Raw genomic sequence first — 22827 nt, 5'->3', positions numbered from 1 at the left:
ATGCCCCATTATAACTACAGCAGACTATATGTTTGTGTATCTCAGTCTGACCACTGGGGGGAGACATTTACTACTGAGTCATGTTGTGTGCTGCAACATTCTGAGCTAAAAGTCAGGAGGGGACACTCATGGGACACCCACTGTGTACTTTTATGAATGCCTTGTGCCTTTTATTTTTCTGAATGGCCTGTGTACTTTATTGTGTGAAAATGCTGTATTAGCGTGCAGCAAATAGACAATTTAAGTTTTCTCTGCTCTCTAACTTGTCATATTACTCAGATGTATAGGACAGATCATCGATAGTCGATTGTTGGACATCCGTTGCTCAGGATTCCCGCCAATCAGTTGATCCTCCAGCCTGTTATCAGTAGAGCTGACGCAAATGTCCGCATTGGGGTCAGAGCTGGAGGCGTAATAGAAGGCATCACTCCTATTGATTTCAATGGGAGGAAAAATTAAAAACAACATGCCTTCCAATGCTTGCGTTTTGCCGCGGATCCTCCACGCATACGGCAATTGCAGATTCTGCGATTAGAATCCGTTCGTGTATCCCTGCTAGCTTAACAATTGCATACGTTCGGCAATGACGTCTGCCCGTTTGGGGAGGTCTACCTTGTAATATGCACCCCCTTCCCCTCCTCTCTGCGATACTTAATAATCGCATACTCTAGCAACGATGTCTGGCCTCTTGTGTCTTTGTAGGCATAACTTATGATGTGCACCCCCTTCCCCCTCCGCCTCAGAGGTGCACCTGCGCATCACCAAATAAATCTGTCTTGTCGCACTTCCAAGAGAACTCTTTAAATTTTCGGGATTAAATGTAGCCTATGTCCTTCCTCAGGATGCAAGCTATCATCCCGGACAAGTTTCAGCAAATCGCTTCAGCGCTTTAGTCGTGAAAAAGGTAATAGACAGACAAAGTTATATTTGCATTTATAGTATTAGTATGGATAAGTGTTATATTAGTGATGCATAGTATGTTCTATAATCCCATGGCAGGAACCCGGACCTTAATCCCTTAACGCTCCAGGGCGCAAGTTTACGTCCTGGCAGCGGGGTACTTCCCGCAACAGGGCATAAACTTACATCCTGGGGATAGCATCGGAGATGCGCCCCCCGCTGTTCACCCCTTCCCTGCCGTGATCTATGTAGATCGCGGCATGGGAAGGGTTCACAGAGAGAGCGAGCTCCCTCTATGACGTCACCGGGCTCTCGCGATATAATCGCAGAGAGCCCAGCCTGTTGCCATGGCAACAGGATGCCAGACACTGGTGTCCTGCAGTGGCATAGCCTAGGATCACTGTATAAGCGATAAGGCATGGCAGGGCAGTAGCCCTGCCATGCCTTATCACAGTGATCATAAGTTCTGTGCTGCAAACCCCTCAGAGGGACTCAAATTGTGTAAAAAAAAAGATAAAAAAAATGAATAAAAAAGAAAAATGTAAAAAAAAGTTAAAAAAAACCCTTTTTTATGCTTTTACTCATATTAGCATAAAAAAAGGTTAAAAAAAATTAAAACCCCACATATTTGGTATTGTCGCGTCTATAACGACACGTACAATAAGCTGCACATGGTTTTGACTGTGTACGGGGAAAAAAAAGTGTTAAAAAAACGCTAAAAAACTGAGGCAAAATGCTAATTTTTAGCATTTTGCCTCCCTAAAAACACAATAAAAGTGATCAAAAAAGCCATATGTACCCCAAAATGGTACCAATAAAAATTACAGCTCGTCCCACAAAAAATAAGCCCTCATTGAGCTCCGTACATAAAAAAATTAAAAAGTTACAGGACTTTAAATGCAGCGATTTAGAAAAAAAAAGATTTCCAAAAAAAGGTTTTTATTGCGGAAAAGTGTAAAAACCTAAAAAAAAATGTAAGAATTTTGGTATCGTTGTAACCGTACCGGCCTGCAGAAAGAATGGATTGTGTCATTTATGCTGCATGATTAACGCTGTAAAAAATATATATAATAATCTATGCTAGAATTGATGCGTTTTCTCTCCCTGTTATCATAAAAAAAATAATAAAAGTTTTACAATATAGTCAAATGTACCCAAAAGTTGCACCGATAAAAACGACAGTTCGGCCCTTCTACGGCCGCTTTGACAGAATATTAAAAAAGTTATGACTTTTGAAATATGGAAAAGAAAATCCACAAAAAAATCGTTGCGTCCTTAAGCCCAAAATAGGCCATGTCCTTAAGGGGTTAAGGAGGGTATCACATGGGATCCTGAACATTACTTGTGAACTCCTTTCAGAATTTTCCAGGTGTTTTCCCGCTGTCTTCTAGTCATCTCTAGGCAGATCATTCTCCGCTGGAGATAATCGGCTGATAGGTTAAAGTTTTTGACCTATTGAGTTCGGTTGCTGCAGTCAGATTCTTCTGCTCTCCCGGCAACAGTAAGTCATTGGGACCCACAGTTAGACTATGTGACCTGAAGTTGATATATAATTCTGGGCTCAAGGCCGTTGGCTGTCATTGCCCATCAGCTTTGATTGTCAGCGTGAAGGTTTTCCCACCACCCTTCTTCAATGTTTCAGTTTTTATACTTTTCACTCCCTTCTATTTGAAGCTGGGGTAAAGTCATTCCTTTGATGGAATGGACTTCTCTGGAAGTTTATGGGAGTCTAAGCTTATGGTTGGACTCTATCATGGCTAATATGTTATGGTCTTGAAATAGTTCATTTTAAACTTCTGTATTTAAAGGGGTTCTGTAATTAAAAACAAAAATTCCATACTCACCTATTCCTCCCCCGTCTACTTAACAAATCTTCTCCTTCCAGGTCACCTCACCTACGGCTGGCTGATTCTTCTGCTACTTGTGACCTGGGCAGTCTCCTTCCTGCCCGACAATGTACGCTACGTCACTAAATCACAGTCTGGCAGGGAGTGCCAAGCTATTGCAGAGACTGCGCATGTGCACTGTCTCTGCAATACATCAGCATTCCTTCCCAGACAGTGAACGCTACGTCACAGGGATGAGATCTTCACTGACCTGCTGGAAGAAGAATGCAAGGAATGCTGGCTTCATAACAAGAAGCAAAGGCTTGTGGTGAGCTGACATGGAGGATTGATTAAGATCAGTGAGGAGAAGATGCGGTAAGGAGTCTGCCCGTTGAGGAATAGGTGAGTATAGAATTTTTTTTTTTATGACAAGACCTATTTAAGCTTAATAACGAAGACCATTCCCATTTAATTATCCAGCAATTCTGTGTCTGTGTACATTTATTATACATAAGTGTTATTTGATTGATGTATAGCATGTTCTATTATCCCATGACTGCACCACAGTAACGTCCAACCAGTGTGAAACAAGGAAACCATATTGCTGTTTCTGCCAGACAGTAACTACATGCTATTGCCATTTATCTTCAGTAAGGGCTCATGTCCACGGGCAGGTTTGAATTCCAGGATGTGCATGGGCACTCACGCATATGATCCGGGGCTCAAGCCGCCCGTAGACAATCATGGCTTCCCCCAACTTAATGAAAGCATGTGGGTTTGTTTTCTGGACCTTCCTTTCCGGAAAACAAATCGCAGCATGCTCCGTTTTGCCGCGGATCCCGCAGTGACGGCTTCCATTAACCCTTTCCAATCCACTGTTTGACCTCTGAAGACGTTATGATTTAAGGCTGTACAGCTCCGATGTTGAAAGACGTCCGTCGGGGTTCTCTTACTGTATATTGGTGGAAGTTAGCTCCAGTCCTGTCCCGGGCCTCCCATTGCAAACAGTGGGGAGGAAGGGAGAGGGGGCGGGAGCTCAGTGCACTAGTTCCTGTCCCGTCCCACCTCCTCCCCTTGCAGAGAGGGGCAGCGTATATCGGCCAGGCGTGAAAACCCGACCGATATACGCCCGTCTGAATAAGCCCTAAGGACTTTTGCACACGAGCGCATATATGACGCGTTTTTACGCCTGGGCGTATATACGCGCTCATAAGAGGCATTGATTTTCAATGTATCCGTTCACATGGGCGAATATATGGCACGTAAATACCCCGGCAGCATAAAAACTAGAACATATACGCGGCCGGCGCATATACGCTCATCCAAAAGATAGTTCTGGAACTATCTTTTGGCTAATATACGCCGGCGGGTCCTATAGACTCCTATTGGAACAGGGAAAGAGAAGGGAAGGGGAGGCATTTATGCAGCGTCCAACACTGCGAAAAGCCTACAGGTGCCTCTATATAGCCACTGGAAGGCATCCCGAGGATTTGGGCAGAGCGAGGGATTTCTGGGGTGCGGCGTACTTTATTGCTAAAAATGACGCTCACGGTCGTGTGAATGGATGAGAAAGCGCTGGCCGTGATTGCGGAATAGCGCCCATTCAGGCACGTATATGGAGCGGGCGTAAAAATGCCGTCGTCTTTTATAAGCTCGTGTGAAAAAGCCCTAAAGCTGTTCAACCACGACACGGGCTGTGAAAAGATTCCAGCTATCAGGGCTCAGTCGCACAGATGTTTTTTCGCACGATTTTTTGTGCGCATAACTGAGCGCTCAAAAAATTGCGTGACCTAAGCAGGCAGCATGGTGGAAAAAAACGCTGCTAGCAGCGTTTATCCGCTCCAAAGGGCTCGGTCACATGGGCGTTTGTACGTTCAAAAAGAGCACTGCCCGCTATCCTCTGCCACAGCTGTGCCACAGCTGTCACAGAGGAGCGCGATGTTCTCCCACTGAATTCAATGGAGCCGTCAATACAGCCGACTCCATTGAAAGCAATGGGCTTCCGGCAAGCGCTGTATTAATTTTCGTAAAAGGGCTTAAAATATAAACCCTTCCTGAAAACCATCCTAAAAAAGTGTAAAAAATAAAAAAAATCTATACTCACCTCTCTGCAGCTGCCAGGGGTCAACCGCGTCTAGCTGTCTCTTCTCCTGAACTGCTTTCAGTAGTATTCAGTAGTCGGGGATTTTAAATCCCCGCCTGCTGAATGGGCTGCCTCTGATCGGCTGAGCATTGTAACCAATCAGAGGCAGCTCTCAGCCGTCATTTAATAGCTGTGGCAGAGGAGAACGATCTTTAGTATATGTTCTCACTGGGGTCGGGGTGCTCCCGCCAGCCCCATTGAGCGCACATACACAGAACACTGATTTACGCAGAACACAGTGACATGCGTTCTGCGAATCGTTGTGTCCTATAATTTTCGCCGCATGCGATGCGCACATGTGACTGCTCCCATTGCAAAGCATTGGGTCTATATAGATGCGGATCGCAAACGCAGCTGTCAAACGGCCATACAAACGCTCGTGTGACTGAGCCCTCAGTCTGTATTGCTTCCTGTGGGTTCCGTGGATTGAAACCAGGTCTAATAATGACCAATATGTATGGGAAGCCAGAAGAAACTGAAGTTAATTATTATCTATCCTGATTGCTTGGAACTGTAGGATAACTTTGGCCAATATAGTATGATGACACTTTTTATTGACTGAGAGCCACTATTTTATACTGATCTAAAAAATTAACACTATTACAAACAGAAGATAAGGAACACATAAAAAGGATAATATGCTGCAGATGTGTCATAAATTAATAATATTAAATGGCATATCACATTTAGGTTCGTGTGCTAACATGTGCCTTCCAGGGGAATGTTCTACCACGTGACCTGGAGTAATCAGTTTCTTCTCTGGAATTATTACATCAAACCTACATGCAAACTAGATAAACAGCAAGTCGTTTACCAGTACATTTCCTCAAGACTTATTGGCCAACTAATTACATGTTCGTCATTAACCCTTTGCAATCCAATTTTGGATTCAGGGTTTCCTAGGGAGCTTTCTCTTTCTGCCATTATACAATGGCGCCATCTGCTGGCTAGAGCCAGTACTGCAGTATGGGACATGCTGGAGAGGCCCCCGACAACAGAGCGACCAGTAATCTACAGTAAGAATACCCTGCTGGACGTCTTCCAACATCGTAGCTGTACAGCCTTCAATCAGAACGTCTTTAGACGTCAGACAGTAGATTGGAAAGGGTTAATAGATAATATAGAATCTAAATTCAAAGCAGAATTTAGATTCTATATTAACTAGTATTACTAAGGCTGGCCACATATATCAGATAGCTGTCGGCTGAAGGACAGAAGTATCTCTCCCTACCCCTCCCCACATACATAAATAAACTGTGTTTTGAATGTAGAGAGGCGAGTAAGGGCCTGTATACACCTTGTTATTCTAACCATACTAGGGCTCCATCATATTTTATATCTGAATCTCCAAAAAATGGGATGCAGATGGAACATGGGCAAAACCATACATTTTTATAATTGAAATGCGCTGAGAATGAGACCAGTGATCTATTACCGTGTTTCCCCGAAAATAGGACCTACCCTGACTATAAGACCTATCCCAGTTTTCATCACTGAGTGGCTGTGATTTGCTTATCGAGCACCGGCTGTGATTGACTAGCTGGGGCTCGATTGGCCAATCACAGCACGCGCTTTGCTGTAGGCGGGGTATTCAAAGCCACGTCACCAGGAAGAAGCTCAGCTGTGAGACGGGGAGGACGCAGTTTACCGCAGCACCACCGACGACCATCGGGAGGCATCGGGACGCCGCGGACCAGGTTAGTATAGCCCCCTCCATCCCAAAAATAAGACACTGTGCCTCTTTTGGGGAAAAAAAAGACAGTGTCTTATTTTCGGGGGAACACGGTAGTATACCCAAGTCTTTTTCAAATGATTCTTATCTCCAATCTTCTATCAGGGGAGAGTTGGGAGGCTCCCATACACATTAGATGATCGTGTGATCCTGCTGAAATTGACGGGTTTAGCTGATTTTCCACCAATGTGTATGTCTAGTTGTAGTCTTTGTTCACACTGGCATTATTTGTTTGTCACCAGAGTTTCTGGACGTCTGTAGAAAAAAAGATCATGACACGCTTATGTCATAACTCCCTTATGCCATTACATAGGTGTGAACAGAACTTTAAAAGACTGCTACAGTTGTGGCCGAATCTTTTGAGACTGACGTAGATTTGATTTTCACTAAGTCTGCAGCTTTAGTGTTTTTAGATCTTTTTTAGTCAGATGTTGTTAGGGTATACTGAAGTAGAATTATAAGCATTTCATATATTTTTAAACTTTAATTACCAAATACATCAAGTTTAGTCAAAGACTCAATATTTCCAGTGTTGACCCTTATTTTTCAAGACTTCTGCAATTTGCCCTGGCATGCTGTAGAACAGCTTCTGGGCCAAATCCTGACTGATGGCAATCAATTCTTTCCTAATCGGTGCTTGCAGTTTATCACAATTTCTGTGTTTTTGTTTGTCCCCCACATTTTGAGGATAAACCACAGGTTCTCTATGGGATTGAGATCTGGGGAGTTTCCTGGCCATTGACCCAAAATTTCAATGTTTTGTTCACTGAGCCACATAGTTATCACTTTTGTCTTGTGACATGGTGCTCCATCATGCTGGAAAAAGCATTGTTCATCACCAAATTGCTCCTCGGTTGGTTGGGAGAAGTTGCTCTTTGAAGATGTTTAGATACTATTCTTTATTCATGGCAGTAATCTTAGACAAAATTGGGAGTGGGCCCAGAATTTTAGTCTTTGCCTAAACTTGATGAATCTGTCAATAAAAGTTTAAAATCTCATCCACTCCCGTCTCGATTATTGCAACTCGTTGCTGATCGGCCTCCCCTTCACCAGACTCTACCCTCTCCAATCCATCCTGAATGCGGCAGCCAGGCTCATCTTCCTGTCCAGCCGCTACTCGGACGCCTCTGCCCTGTGACGGTCACTGCACTGGCTGCCCGTTAAATACAGAATTCAATTTAAACTCGCTACCTTTATCCACAAAGCCCTCCACAGTGCAGCGCCCCCCTATATCGCCTCCCTCATCTCAATCCATCACCCAGCCCGGGCTCTCCGCTCTGCTAACGAAACCAGACTGAGCGCCCCTTTAATTTGAACTTCTCATTCCCGCCTCCAAGACTTCTCCAGAGCAGCACCGGTCCTCTACCTCTACCAAAGGCTACCCGAGCAATCCAGGACTCGCAGAACTTCAGGCGTGCTCTAAAAATGCACCTCTTCAGGGAGGCATACCGCATTCCCTAAACAAACCCCTCTGTACTCCGCCTGATAACATGCTCCCTGACCTACTGACTGCAATCCCTGCTAGCCATCTTAAACCGCTCCTGCAGTCATACTGTTTCTGCCATCACACGGCTAAATGTCTGACCATTATCTATGTGTATAACAACGCTCACTCTCCACCTCGCCATACAGTGCACATCTCCAGCCCTTTTACCTTCTGTATCATCCCATTACTTGTAGTATGTAAGCTCGTTGGAGCAGGACCCTCACCCCTATTGTTTCCATCAATTGATTACTATGTAACCGTGGTTCTGTAATGTTTGTACTTTTGTCTTTCTGTATCCCCCCTGTCTATGTAAGCGCTGCGGAATATGATGGCGCTATACAAATATAGTTTATTATTATTATTATTATTTTGAAATGTGTATAATTGAACTTCAGTATAACCTTAGTAGCATCCGAGTAAAAGATCTAAAAACAGTGAAGCAGCAAACTTTGTGGAAACCAAAATGTGTGTCAGTCTCAAAACCTTTGGCCATGACTGTAGAGTATACTAAAGAAGTACAGCAAAGAACTGGTGGAGAAACAGGATTTACTCAAGAGGGTGGTTATGGAAAATCTGCTACTGAGTCCAACAGATAAGACAGCAGATCATAACTAAATTATCATTATGAGGTACTTTAACTACTGAGATAAAAGAAACAGGTTTTTGTTCGTAACTAATTTCGCAACCCAACTAGAAGAAGGGCCCTTTTGGACTTAAAGCTCCATTTAGATGGGATGACTGTCGGGCAAGCGATGCCCGACACTTGTCCCCGCAAGTACTCGCTCCAATGCTGTTGCGCAGAAGCAAGTATCGTTGGCTCACAGCAGGGCGGCTGGAGGAGATTTCTCTCCCCGCCCTGCCCCGCCCCTCTCCATTCACTTAACACAGCAGCCGTTCAGTACTGAATGGCTGCTCTTTACACTGAACAATCATTGTTCATCATTTAGGCTGCATAAATCTGTCAGAGAGGCAGCGATACTCGCTCCTGTGTAACAGTACAGGAGCGAGTATGTGCGGGGACGAATGTCGGGCATCGTTTGTCCGACATTTGTCCCCTGTAAATGGGGCCTAAAAGGGTTAACAAGCTTTTAATTATTTAACTATTGATTTCCTATCCTCAGATTAAATATGTCACAGAAGGGGAAATATAAAAACATAAAAACAATCACAGAAAATGGCCATATACTTACTAACTAAGGAGGGCAGATAAACTGCATTCCCTCAACATGCAGGTAACAAACTACCAAATAAGGGAACTAATTATACCTGTGAGGGACACCGATGAAACAGCCACTCACACAGCCTCTTAATCTAGAGGGGGGTAGCTGCTTGGTGTATACTCCCACACAGAGTGTTTGATATGGGGTTACTTCTGGGGGCGCCAGGGTCCAGTTGGTGCGGGATGTTCATCCGGGTGTTGCAGGGGCCCGGTTTGGCAGTTCTGTCCGGGGTTCCCCACTCTGGTGGTTGGTCCCGGCAGCGCGTCGTGCGCGGGTGCGTCTGTCCGCTGGTCGGCCGCGTGGTGCTCGGGCTGGTGCGCGCCCCCGTCGGGAGACGGCTTTATGATCCCCTCCAGGTGTCATGTGACTTCGTCCTGCCCCTTTGGGCGGGGAGTTCTGTATATAGACCTTGCTGGCCCAGACACTAGTGCCAGTGTTTGGTTTGACTTGTCTGCCTTTACCCGCAATATCTGACCTGACCTTAGTGTGTTCTGACTTCTGCTTTTCATTTGACTCTGCCTCTGTTTTGTCCTCCTGTACTCTGCATGTGTCTTTTGGTTTGACCCCGCCTGTTTAACGACTACTCTCTGGTTTGCTTATTTGTGCTTCCAGTCAGCTACGCGGTGCTTACCGGCCTGTATCCCTGTCTCTCTTCCTATGGGTCCCCGTCACTAGTGCAGCGCAGGGACCATCGCCCAGTTGTCTCCCTGGGGCTTAGCCCAGGGCTGCAAGTAGGTAGGGACACGGGAAAGGGCTGGTGTAGGGATCCTCTGTCCATCTGCCCCTACCAGCCCTAACACAGAGTAGATACAAAGTGATACATGTAGTTCACCATGTAGACCAGCAACCTATTAATGATGCCATAATAATTTGTCGGGTTGCCCTGCACCTCAAAAAGTGAACCACATTGGTACTGCCACCCTGGGCTCCCCCTGGCATTTTAAAGCCATACTGCATGTGAATAATAGATAATAAATGCAAGGCATTAGTTGGATTTTGGCCAAGATACATCAGCCCACTTACCACGTCAATCCTCAGATTAAACCCTCAAAAGTAGATCGCGATGTACCGCTGTCCAGGATTCTTGCTGATAAGTTGCTCAGCAGATTAAAGCACGTGTGCACGGAGCTGATTTATGGTTTCTGATTATAATGGTTAGGAACTTTCCTTATAATACAAAGCCTGACCACTGCTTTTTAAGAAGGATAGAAAAGCTTAGTCAACTATACTTTTCTATCCTTCTTAAATAATGGACAGAGAAGGAAGCCTTGTTAAATGAATACCAATGTTTTCCTTTTCACACATTAGAGCCAATGGTTCCGTCTAGTGGTCGGTCTCAATGCCAATTTCGACATGTGTGATGGAACCCAAGATGGAAAGAAAAACAAAGTCTGAGAGAAGCCTAAATTAGATTAGAGTTGCACCATGGGCACATTTATAAAGGGTTCTATACTGATTTCTGGAGTTTTTGTGCTTGTACAAAAATCTGTGACTTTGCCCTTTTTGTGCCAGCCCTGTGGATGATTAAAGGCTCATTTTCATGCAAAGATAATATTTCAAATGATTGAAAGATTGACAGTTTTAGCAATCATTTTGTATAAAGTGCTAATGGACACTAATGTCCATTAGCACTTTATCAGCTTCATTTGTGTGTAAATGAGCCTCCGAGAACTGTTTGCAGAACACAGCAGGTGGTCTGAGTTCTGCGTACAGTTCCTTTGTTCTTGCATCGGCTGTCCACTGAATACAATGTAATCTCCGACAGACCATGGAGAACACAGAGTGTGGTCTGTGTTATCTACTCTCTGGCTGAAGGATGGATTTTAAGCTCACCTTAAAAGCATTGTTCAGCCGAAGAGTAAACAATGGTAGTATTTACACGCAACGATTATCGCTCACATGCCATTGTTTAAACAAATTTTGAGCGATAATCGTTGCGCCATAGGGTCTTAATGGACATTAGTGTCCATTAGCACTTTATGCAAAATGATCGCTAAAACTGTCAATCTTTGAATCGCTTGAAAAATTGTCTTTGCGTGTAAATGAGCCTTTAAGGTCTTCTCAGACAGCTGTTGGCTATATGCAGAAAAATCCCAGATGGATGACCAGTCTTAGGGGGCAAAGTCATTGGATAAAAACCACTAGAAAACAATAACTGTAAACTAATTGATTGATTTTACCATAGATTGACACTAGGGTGTGACATAACTGTGTGCACCACAAATATATTCTATTACACCATTCACTACGTGCATCAGTTATGTCCCCTGGTGTTTAGAGAGAAGAATAGTGGAGTTGAACAGAATATGCTTTTTCACCAATGTGCCTCCAGTATCCCCACCTCAGGGATAAAACTTTGCAGCCTTCACCCCAGAATAACCTCATGCAACGTAATTGGATTTTCCATCCAGTTGCACTCGAATAGTACTTGACCAAGAATGACTATATGGTGCTTCCTTTTCTAAAGATACAGAAGTGTTGGACTTTGCATATTGAGTATGAGCTTCCCTGTTTGATTAGGATCCTTACACTGTTATAAATAGATTAGTGAGGCACATCATGTAGCCTTTCTGTCTTGCAGGAAGTCAATGTTTCATCATATCAGAGCTAGTAACTTTACAGAGTTCTGTTGAGTTATATTGATTGTGCCAATCAGTTAAAGCCAATATAACTGTCCGTTATTTTTTTTTTATTACATTGATGCTTAATGGAAAAGTTTCTTCACATTGTTCAGTAGACATGAGCAAATCTTTACTGATTCTCTGATATGCAGATCGGCTGAAATCACTGTAAGGCAGCCTGCAGACTGCCGGGTCGGATCCCGCTGCGAGAATTCTCGCAGCGGGACCCGACCCGAGCCCCTGCAGGGACCAGCGCGGTACTCACCTCTCCAGCGGCTCCAGCTCTTTGATGTGCCGGCTGCCGGCCAACCAGCGCATGCGCAGAGCAGAGCCAGCTGCCGGGGAGCCCCGCACAGAAACAGAACATGCCACGATTTGTTTTCTGCGCGTGATTTCGCGCTGACAAATTGCGGCCGTCTGCCTAGGATTGCATTTTCTAACGCAATCCTATGGCAGCTTCCACGAGCTAAAATTCTGCAGGAAATCCCGCCGCAGAATTTCCGCCCGTGTGCAGGGGGCCTAAATCTCACACCTGTACAAACATTTCTAATACGGCATACAGAAGAGTGAATACTTAAAGAAGTTCTCTGGTTTAGAAAACCCATTTTCATACATACACGCTATTAGAGAGTCCTGTTCAGGATCCTCATCTCTTTGCCAGAATAAAGTGCAGCTACAAAGAGTGTCCTTCACTCTGGAGGACCTGTCTTGTCCTGCTCCTTGCAGACAACTTATTGATTTGAATAGGCACAGTGTAATACTTAAATTCCACTGTGGTGGCGCTGTAGGGAAACTTAACACTGCCAGGTTTCTCTACAGATAACAGTTGATTGCAGGGGCGCAGCAGGGGTCACTGAGATCTGCTTGATCTGTTTTTTTGTCAAAAGTGCACAACCCTTTAAATCCCTTAATGCCATATGACATAAGTTTACATCCTGCCTGCCTGGTACCTAATGCAACAGGATTTAAACTTATCTCCCGTGTATGGCATGGGCTCAGGAGCTGAGCCTGTGCTATCTGCAGTGGGAGTCAGCTGTGACGGACAGCTGGCCTCCCACTGCACCTTCAAGGAATCAGTAAAAACACCCCTTGGCACTATTTCCAATGGGAGGAGGCAGGACTGGGCGGAGATAAGTCCCGGAATTTAGCTCCGCACCCGCCCCACCTCCTCTCATTCTAAATAGTGCTGAGGGGCAGAGAGGGGGCGGGAGCTCAGTGCACTGCTCTCAGCTCTTCCAGCCTCCTCCCTCTGCAGAGAGGGACGCCGTATATCGGCTGGGCGTGAATACCCGGCCAATATACGATCATCTGAATAAGCCCTAAAAGTAATTTTAAAAAGCCATATATACTCCAAAATCGTACCAATAAAAACTACAGTTCATAAAGCAAAAAAACAAGCCCTCATAAAGCTGCATTGATGGAAAAATAAAAAAAGTTATGAAAATCCACTAAAAATCATTGCATCCTTAAATCACCCTGTCTGGAAAGTTTAACCTGTTTTTCGTTTATCCCCCAGCCAAGTGCACAAGAGCCCTGGTTAGTATGGTTGCGGAAGGAGTTTGACCTGAACAGAAAATTGGCATGATGAGTTGAGCGAGTCCATGCACCTGCATACCTCGCAACTTTTGAATAACGAAAAGAGGCACAGCAGTAGCAAATTTTTATGACAGCCTACTCCTGCTTTATGCAGAGTGCAGTGACCCAGACCTAGGAGAGGTAAGCAGTGGGGGAAAATAAGATGCTAAGCACGGTGACTTTACTGCTCCTCCTGGAAGGTGGAAATGAGGTCTGGACGGGGTACTACTGCAGTGGTGAATTTCGCAGTTCTTTTTGTGTGCTGCCCGCAGGGTCAGGCGGGGTAAGATGGTGATACCCCAGTTGGGGTGCTACCCACGGAGTCAGGTAAGGGGAAGATGTTGTTTAGTCATGACACCAGTCCGTATATGGGTAGGGACCATTATGAACAAAAGTAATAAATACAAAAAGTGGACAAATAAATGTAACAGGGGTAGAACCTCGAGTGCTTAGTGTGGTACCTCAGTGCAGATGTTTGCAGATGGAATCAATGGTAGGACGGGACTCCAGGAGTCCCACCTGGGACTGAGGGACAGCATTCCAAATCCAGGACTGTCCCACAGATTTCAGGATGCCTTGGAGGCATGCACCTGTGAAGAGAGATGGTGTGTGCTGTTTAGTCAGAGTCTGAATGGAGTTACCGATGCTCAATCAGAACTATGAGGGGAGAAGATAAAGCCTCATAATCACAGTGCACGGTGTTGGTAGTAGAGTGTCAGAACTGGCCAGATACCAGAGCAAGTGGGAAACAAAGATGCCCAAGAACTGACAAGCAACAGCAGCACCACCAGGGAACACAGACAAGTCACATCCTTAGAGCAGATGTCCCTATAAAAAGCACCTGGTGTATGTAAAATGGTGAATTGGTTAAGAATGATGTTGAGAAGGCCAAACTTTTAAATTCCTATTTTGTATCTGTTTTCTCTCACAAAGTAGATGGAACATCAACTGATCTTCCCTGTGCTATTGGGGGAATAAAAGAATGCAGGCTATCTATAAGCCAAGAGATGGCGAGGGAACACTTAGCTAACTTAAATGAATTCAAGTCTCAAGGTCCAGATGAATTACATCTTAGGATACTAAAGGAAGCAGCGGAGGTAATTGCTGAAGCACTCGCCATAATCTTTGAAAATTCCTGGAGAACAGGAGAACTCCCAGAAGATTGGAAAAGGGCAAATGTTGTCCCTATCTTCAAGAAAGGGAAGAAGGTGGATCCAGGAAACTACAGGCCTGTGAACCTGACTTCTATACCAGGAAAGATCTTTGAACAAATTATTAAACAGCATATATGCAAGTACTTGGATAAAAATGGAGTAATTAACCAGAGCCAGCATGGGTTTGTAACAAACAAGTCATGCCAGACGAATCTAATTTCCTTCTATGACAGAATCACTGACTGGGTTGATCAGGGAAATGCGGTGGATATAGTAGATCTTGACTTTAGTAAAGCATTTGACAAAGTACCTCATACCATACTTATTGAAAAAATGACCAAATATGGGATTGACAAGGAAACTGTTAGGTGGATTCACAACTGGCTGAGTGATCGTACTCAAAGAGTGGTCATAAATGGCTGCACATCCAAGTGGAAGAATGTATCAAGTGGGGTACCACAAGGCTCTGTCCTAGGCCCAGTGTTGTTTAACATTTTTATAAATGATCTGGAGGAGGGAATTGATTTGGAAACTGATCAAATTTGCCGACGATACAAAGCTAGGAGGGCTAGCTAACACTAGGGAAAAGAGAGAAAGTATTCAAAAAGATCTAGAAAAGCTTGCAGTGGGTGGGTGCAAAAATGGGTGTAGACTAACAGAATGTTATTTAACAAGGGAAAATGCAAAGTCCTAGATCTGGTCAAGAAAAATAAAAAAGCACATACAGAATGGGAAGAATTGGGCTAAGCAACAGCACATGTGAAAAAGACTTGGGTATACTAATAGATCATAGACTGAACATGAGTCAACACTGTGATACAGCTGCCAAAAAGGCAAACACAATTCTGGATGTTTTAAGAGAAGCATAGAGTCTAGATCACGTGAGGTAATTATCCCCCTCTACTCTTCCTTAGTCAGACCTCATCTGGAATACAGTGTCTAGTTCTGGGTACCCCATGTTAAAAAAGACGTAGACAAACTGTAGCAAGTTCAGAGAAGAGTTGCTAAATGGTGAGCGGTCTGCAAATCATGCCCTATGAGAAACGGTTAAAGTACATGTGTCAAACACAAGGCATGCGGGCCGAATCCTGCCGGCTGCCTCATGTTATGTGGCCCGCAGTGTGCCGACGCCGCTCACCACTGTAGCGATTACCAGCGGGGGTGCTACAGCTCCCCTCTGGTAATTATGCTGTTAGCACTGATCCCGGCGCACACTGACGTCAGTGTGCAGCCGGGATCCTCCTTCCGTAAGTCCCCTGCTCTTTAGGTATGCAGGAGAGGACTCAGAGAGGAAACATGCCAGGCGCACACACTGACATCAGTGTGCACCCCGGCTCAACGCGAGCAGAGGGGGATCGGCGCTGACAGCAAGGAGGAGATAAGTATATGGGTTGGGGGGGAACTATTATTACTGAGGGGGGCTTATTACTACTCAGGGGGTCTTATTACTACTGGGGGTTATTATTACTGTGGGGGGCTTATTACTACTGAGGGGGGGGCTTACTACTACTGAGGGGGGGCTTATTATTACTGAGAGGGGCATATTTCTGAGGGGGGGGGAATATTTCTGGGGGGGGTATATTAGTGAGGGGGGTTAATATTGCTATGGGGGTTAATATTACTGGGAGGGTTAATATTACCGAGGAGGGTTAATATTACTATGGTGGAGGGGGGGGGGGTTAAAATTGCTGAGGGGGATAATATTATTCCTGAGGGGGATAATATTACTGTGGGGTTATTACTACTGAGGGGGTTAATATTATTACTGTGGGGGTCGCTATTACTACTGGGGCCACTGTGGGGTACCCTGTTACTAATGGGGCCACAGTGGGGGTTGCTATTACTACTGGGGCCACTGTGGGGGTCGCTATTACTACTGGGGCCACTGTGGGGGTCGCTTTTACTACTGGTGCCACTGTGGGGGGTCGATATTACTACTCGGGCCACTGTGGGGGGTCACTATTACTACTGGGGCCACTGTGGGGGTCATTATTACTACCGGGACCACTGTGGAGGTCACTATTACTACTGGGCCCACTGTGGAAGTCGCTATTACTAATTGGGCCACTGTGGAGGTCGCTATTACTAATTTGGCCACTGTGGAGGTCGATATTACTAATTGGGCCACTGTGGGGGTCGCTATTACTAATAGGGGCACTGTGGGGGTTGCTATTACGAATTGGGCCACTATGGGGGTTGATATTACTAATTGGCCCACTGTGGGGGTCGCTATTACTAATTGGGCCACTGTGGGGGTCGCTATTATGAATTGGGCCACTATGGGGGTTGCTATTACTAATTGGCCCACTGTGGGGGTCGCTATTACTAATTGGGCCACTGTGGAGGTCACTATATTTACTGGGGCCACTATGAGGGTCACTATTTTTACTGTATTTTTACTATCGCTGTGATAGGTGAAGTGAGTTAAAAATCGCTAAAATGCGGAAAAATAGAGCCAACAGCTCTCGAAAATCGTGGCGTTAAAAAGACAACGTTTGAGCACAGGCCTGTGAGGTCCCATTGAGATCAATGGGAGCGTGGTGCCGCGGTTAGCGCGTCGTTCGGAACGCTGAGCTAATCGCGGTAAAAAGCATCCAGTGTGAGAGCGGCCTAAATATTTTAATTCTTTCACACCTGGGTTTGCACAACCCACCAGTGCAGTGGAGTTTGGGGTTTGTAGATGCTGAAGCATTGTTTCTGTATTGACCAACTGCAATGATAAAGAGGTTATTCATCATGTAGCCTGCTAAGATATGTCGTGGTCAGAGTGGATGCCACTGCTCCGATCCCTGTGTAGTAGGCAACGCTTGTAATTGCAGGCTCAGCTCTCATTAAAATCAATGGGATCCCAGGCCGCCATTGATTTCAATGAGAGCTGCGCCTACAATTAAGAGTGCCGATCACTACACAGGGGTCGAAGCAGCACTTCTGTTCCAACTCCAGTATACTGACGGGGGCACTGCCTGGATAACCCCTTTAACATCATAGCATTTCCTTGTAAAAGGCAGGGAAAGGCTATCTTGCCGTTTCTTAAAGGAGACCTTCAAGAATTGATATGTATTAAGCCAAAGGCGTTTCCAAGGATTAACATGCAAAACATGGCTGCTTTGTTTCAAAAACAGCAATATACCTGTCCACAGGTTGTCTGTGGTAGTGCAGTTTACTTGAGTGGCAGAAAGTATCCACATTTTTGTCATTCTGAACAACCCCTTTAAGTGATAAACTGATTTTCATGTTAAGGACTGCACATTTTTGTAATTTTGCCTTTGCAGATTTGTAGGCATCATTTTCGGGTACAAATAATTTACCAGTTAAAGGGGTTGGCCAGTTATTGAAAAATATCCCCTTAATAGGGCTGCCTGTAGTAAAATAGTAAACTGAGCAGTGCTTACCTCTCTGCAGCTTTCCCGGGATCCAGCACTACAGCCCCTTTGTCTACACTATTGTTTGTTTTTTTAATACTCTTATCTTCTCTAGATCACTCAGGATGCTTATATTAATCCCTTCTCTGTCCTAGACCCCCACAGTACAGACATTGATCCCTTCAGTGCCCTAGACCACTAGGAATTCAGACATTAACAGTGCTATTCAGCTTTTAAAAATTGATGATCTGTCCTCTGAATAGGCCATCAATATCTTATTGAGGGGAGTCTGCTGCCAGGAAACCCTTACGATCGGATGATTGAAGGGGCTGCGTCACTCATGCGAGTGCTGTATCCTCTTCAATGTTGACATGTGCATACAATCTTAGATCATGCTGCAATCTATTTCTCTTGCGTATCTACACACAGTGTCTACACGCACATGCGCATCAATCAATGAAAGTCCATTAACTTTCATTGACTGCATTCATCACGTATCACGCGTCCGTGTAACACATGCGTAATACGCGGTGAAAACACAGTTGTGAACATGAGCCCATACTGTTATTTTATGGATGTCTGTCAGTTTTATATTTCCTGCTGCTCTGTTGCTTATAATGTAAATGGATATATGTTCAATTTAAAGATAGGCTTTTGTGAGATTTGGAGATAGAAGAGGACTGGTGCCACAACATGCACTTCAGAATGTCACAGTGTATGAAGACTAGTGATAGATGAAGAGTTATCCCTTGTAATTTGCCTACATTGAGCAGTTGGACGTAGTCTGGTGAGATCCCATAGTCAACAGCTGTGAGACTATCAATTGGAGAGTCTCCTGAAGACTACCACTGCGTCAACCCAACGATGGAGCCAGTTAAGGATTGGGCTGTACAAGAGTCCTCCGCCCCTAGGTCTATCCTTGCACCTGCGGCCCCTGACCTGGCACCTGCTAGGGCCCATTGAACATAGATCCAGACACTGTATGACTAATCATCTAGGTCAGTGATGGCGAACCTTTTAGAGACCGAGTGCCCAAACTGCAACCCAAAACCCACCTATTTACTGCAAAGTGCCAACATGTCAGGGGGCGGGGCTTATTACAACGTATGATTTTACCCCGTCGTTCTAAAAATGACTGAGTCGCTTCAAAATAGAAAGTGTGCAGATTCTGACTGCTTTTTGGATGCGGAAATACTGCAGAATGTCCTCAGCGGAAATTTCTGTGGAAAAAGCATCCAAAAAGCAGTCAAATTCTGCACCCTGTCTATTTTGAAACAGCCCTGCCCATTTCCACCAAATGTAAACATACCGCAGCGGTAATAGTAACCCCTCCCCCCTTCAGCGATAATAGTGATCCCCAAGCAATAATAGTGACATCCCACAGCGGCCCCCAGAATAATAGTAACCCCCCAGCAGTAATATTAGTGACACCCCCCAGAACGGCCCCCCAGCAGTAATAATAGTGACACCGCCCAGCGGCCCCCCAGCAGTAATAATAGTGACACCCCTCCAGCAGTAATAATAGTGACACCCCCCAGCAGTAATAATGCCCTCCCTTCCCCAGTGGACCCCCAGCAGTAATAATGCCCCCCCCCCTTCCCCAGCGGTCTTCCAGCAATAATAATGCCCCCCCAGCAGTAATAATACACCACCCCCAGCGATCCCCCATCAGTAATAATGTCCCCCCCTGAGACCCCTCCTCCTCCTGGAAGCGCCGCTCCTCTTCTGTCTGATCGCTGGTGCACACTGACGTCAGTGTGCTGCCGGATGCCTCCTCCCCCTGCTCTCGCTGAACCAAGTAGGAGACGTCGAGGGATGGGGGAGGAAGATCCCGGCTGCACACTGACGTCACAGTGTGCGCCGGGATCAGCGCAGAAAGCAGCGCTGATGGCAGCGAGTTGATGAGTGAATGCCTGCAGGGGAGCCGTGGCCCCTGCAGGCATTCACTAATGTGGTGAGCAGCCGATGGTGATGTGTGCCAGCAGGGAGGGCTCTGCGTGCCGCCTCTGGCACACATGCCATAGGTTCGCCACCACTGATCTAAGTGCTATATGGCAGTATACTGTTTTAGATTTTCTCGGACTTCCTTACTGCCCTTGCAATAGTAGAACATTGGTCGCCATTGCGAAATTTATAGTTATTCTATAAGTAAAAAACTTTATATTTAAAAATGTAGGACTTAAAAGTTGCAGTTATCACTGGGAAATTATGGAATTATTTTCTATTTTCCGCTGCAAAACAACTTCACTAACAAGCCTCATGAACTCTATAGAAATTAAAGGTACGCAAGACAGAGGGACTAGAGAGGACGCAGCACCTGAAGATATCTACAAATTATTGACAGTGGTTTATGGCTGAGACACAATTAACTTTTCACATGGTTTGTTACCTGTTATCGGAGTGATTATTATGATATAGTCTTCCTGATGTCACCGCCTTCCTTACTGGCAGATAGCTATACTGCCAGACTAATGAGAGACGCCCACAATTACGTAGTAGCGTCTCTCCCTATATATAGATGCATGCCAGAGACTTGTCTTCCCTTCAGTACAATTACTTTTTGGCAACATGGGGGGCGTCTGCGAATGGATTCTGGTAAACAGAAAATATTTTATCATCTTTCTGCTCCCGCTATTTCTCCTCCCATTGCCCCTGGTGGTGCAAACAACTGTAAGTACACCTCTTGTTACGAACTAAGTTTATGCGTCTGATAACAGATGACACTACTGCTATATAATCCTATGTTCTGAAGTCATGTGTTTTGTTCAGGTATACACAACACAAACAGATGCATTCAATCTGCATAAGGAAACCATGCAAACAGAAATAATGCAATTGAGACTATAAATCAATGTACTGCTGTGAACAACTAAAATAGTAAAAGTTGGCATAAATGATTTTTTAAGGAGGTATTTTCAGACCTCATTTTATGTGGCCCGCCGGCAGTGCAACAAACTAACAGGCATTCCACTCACCCAGCCCGCATCTCTGGTCCGGCGGCAGCAGTGCAGAGTCTGCGACTGCTGACCTCTCCTCCCCGGTGTTTGCTTGCGCTTTCCCATACGCAGTGGAGATGTCATGGGAAAAGGTGTAGAATGCCAGAGGCCAATAGGGGGGTCGTTATTTCTACTGGGACTACTATAGAGGTCACTTATTTGTACTGGATCCAATATAGGGGACAGTATTACTAATGTATTCACCATAGGGGGCACTATTACTACTGAGGCCACCAATATAGGGGGCGCTCACTACTGGGGCCATTATGGGGGTCACTATTACTACTGGGGCCACTATGGGGGTCACCAATACTACCGGGGCCACCAATATACAGGACTCTTACTACTGGGACCACTATTGGGGGACACTATCACTACTGGGGCCACTATATGCTATCGTATTACTACCGGCATCATTATGTGGGTCACTTTTAATACTAGGACCACTATTAATAGGGGATACTTACTACGGGGGCCTGTATGGGGGTCACTATTACTACAGGGCAACTAATATAGGGGACACTCACTACTGGGGCCATTATGAGGGGTCCCTATTACTACTGTGGCCACCAATATAGGGGACACTTATTGAGGACCACTATTGGGGATAATAGTACTCCTACAGCCACTATGGGGGTCACTAGTACTATATAGTCTTACAGTTACAATCGGCCCTTTGAAGGCAACCATAAGGCTGATGTGGCCCTTGTTGAAAATGAGTTTGACAACCCTGTTCTACAGTTTCATCCAAGAAAATATACTAAAAGCAGAAAGCATTTACATATCTAACAGAATATATGGGATGTAAAATCATGATGTTAATGATATTTTGCATTGTCTAAAATGAGACGCTACGGTAAGCAAGTTTCACGCAGTCGTCTTGTAAATTGCTATGAGGTATTTACTTTGGAGAGATTTGAATAAACAGCTCTGCCCAATAAAATGCTCAACATTTTTGGGAAGTTTATGCTCATCATTTTGTTGCCATGTAATACTACATTTTGCCTGCAGACACCCCTGCCGTAAGAACTCCTGGCTGGGATTGGCTTTCCCCAGCAAAATCAGCTATTTATTAGGGGTGCCAGGAGCAAGACCCAGGGATACCAGGAGTGTCTAATCACTGGGGATCTCACCTCTGAGACCCACAACCAAACAAGACAAAGGGAGTCCGAGTCTGCTAAGTGCTGGCGCCAACCCTGTACATGACCACTGGTCCATTTAAATGGGGTACTCTGGACTCCTATTCTCGTGATCGATGGGAGTCTCAGAGGTGGGAGCCACAGCAGTCAGACGTAATCTACTGCTATAGTGAGAAAAGCTCTTTAGGCCGGTTTCATACGGACAACAAAATTGTGCGATTTTCTTGCGGCCATATCCCTGTCGGCCATGTGAAAGAGGCCTTAAAGTACTATTCTCATCTGAGGCATTTATAGCACATTGACAGTATACTCCCAGTATTGTCAGCCACACAATGCCTCTGATGCTAACCACATTGGACTCCATAACTCACCCCATAACAGAGCCAGCCTTTTGACAGCCATGTCTTTCTGAACTATTCAGACAAGCATTTATGTATTCTGATTTTGAAGGGCCGCAAAGAAAGGCCACATAGACTGCAGGTTGTGCACCCCAGCTCTAGGTTATTAGAGAAATTGGATTCTGCAGGTCGGGGCATTTAATTGAAGGTTGTATCATGCAGCTTACATGTGTTCTGTTAAAATTTGCATGGTTATGAAATGGAAATACCCATTGAATTATTAAACATTTCATATCGGTCCTCCACTTAAAGGGGTTGTCCCGCGGCAGCAAGTG

General features: G+C 45.1%; 2 protein-coding genes across 2 annotated transcripts in view; both read left to right on the top strand.

The window, feature by feature from the left end:
• LRRC75A (leucine rich repeat containing 75A) overlaps positions 1-22827 on the top strand; it is a 454790-nt gene that overhangs the window by 407378 nt on the left and 24585 nt on the right. The gene's annotated exons all lie outside the window — the stretch shown is intronic.
• The window catches only part of SLC13A2 (solute carrier family 13 member 2), a 53924-nt gene continuing 51640 nt past the window's right edge, over positions 20544-22827 (top strand). The window contains exon 1 of the mRNA XM_066599604.1: positions 20544-20689. Coding sequence (XP_066455701.1) covers positions 20588-20689 — 102 coding nt within the window. The 5' untranslated portion in view covers positions 20544-20587. The remainder of the gene's footprint in view (positions 20690-22827) is intronic.

This window comes from Eleutherodactylus coqui, chromosome 4 (assembly GCF_035609145.1).
Source record: "Eleutherodactylus coqui strain aEleCoq1 chromosome 4, aEleCoq1.hap1, whole genome shotgun sequence".
In the NCBI taxonomy this organism is placed as follows: domain Eukaryota; kingdom Metazoa; phylum Chordata; class Amphibia; order Anura; family Eleutherodactylidae; genus Eleutherodactylus; species Eleutherodactylus coqui.
The sequence above is the reverse complement of the archived record's forward strand: the minus strand, read 5'-3'. Positions and strand labels throughout refer to the sequence as shown.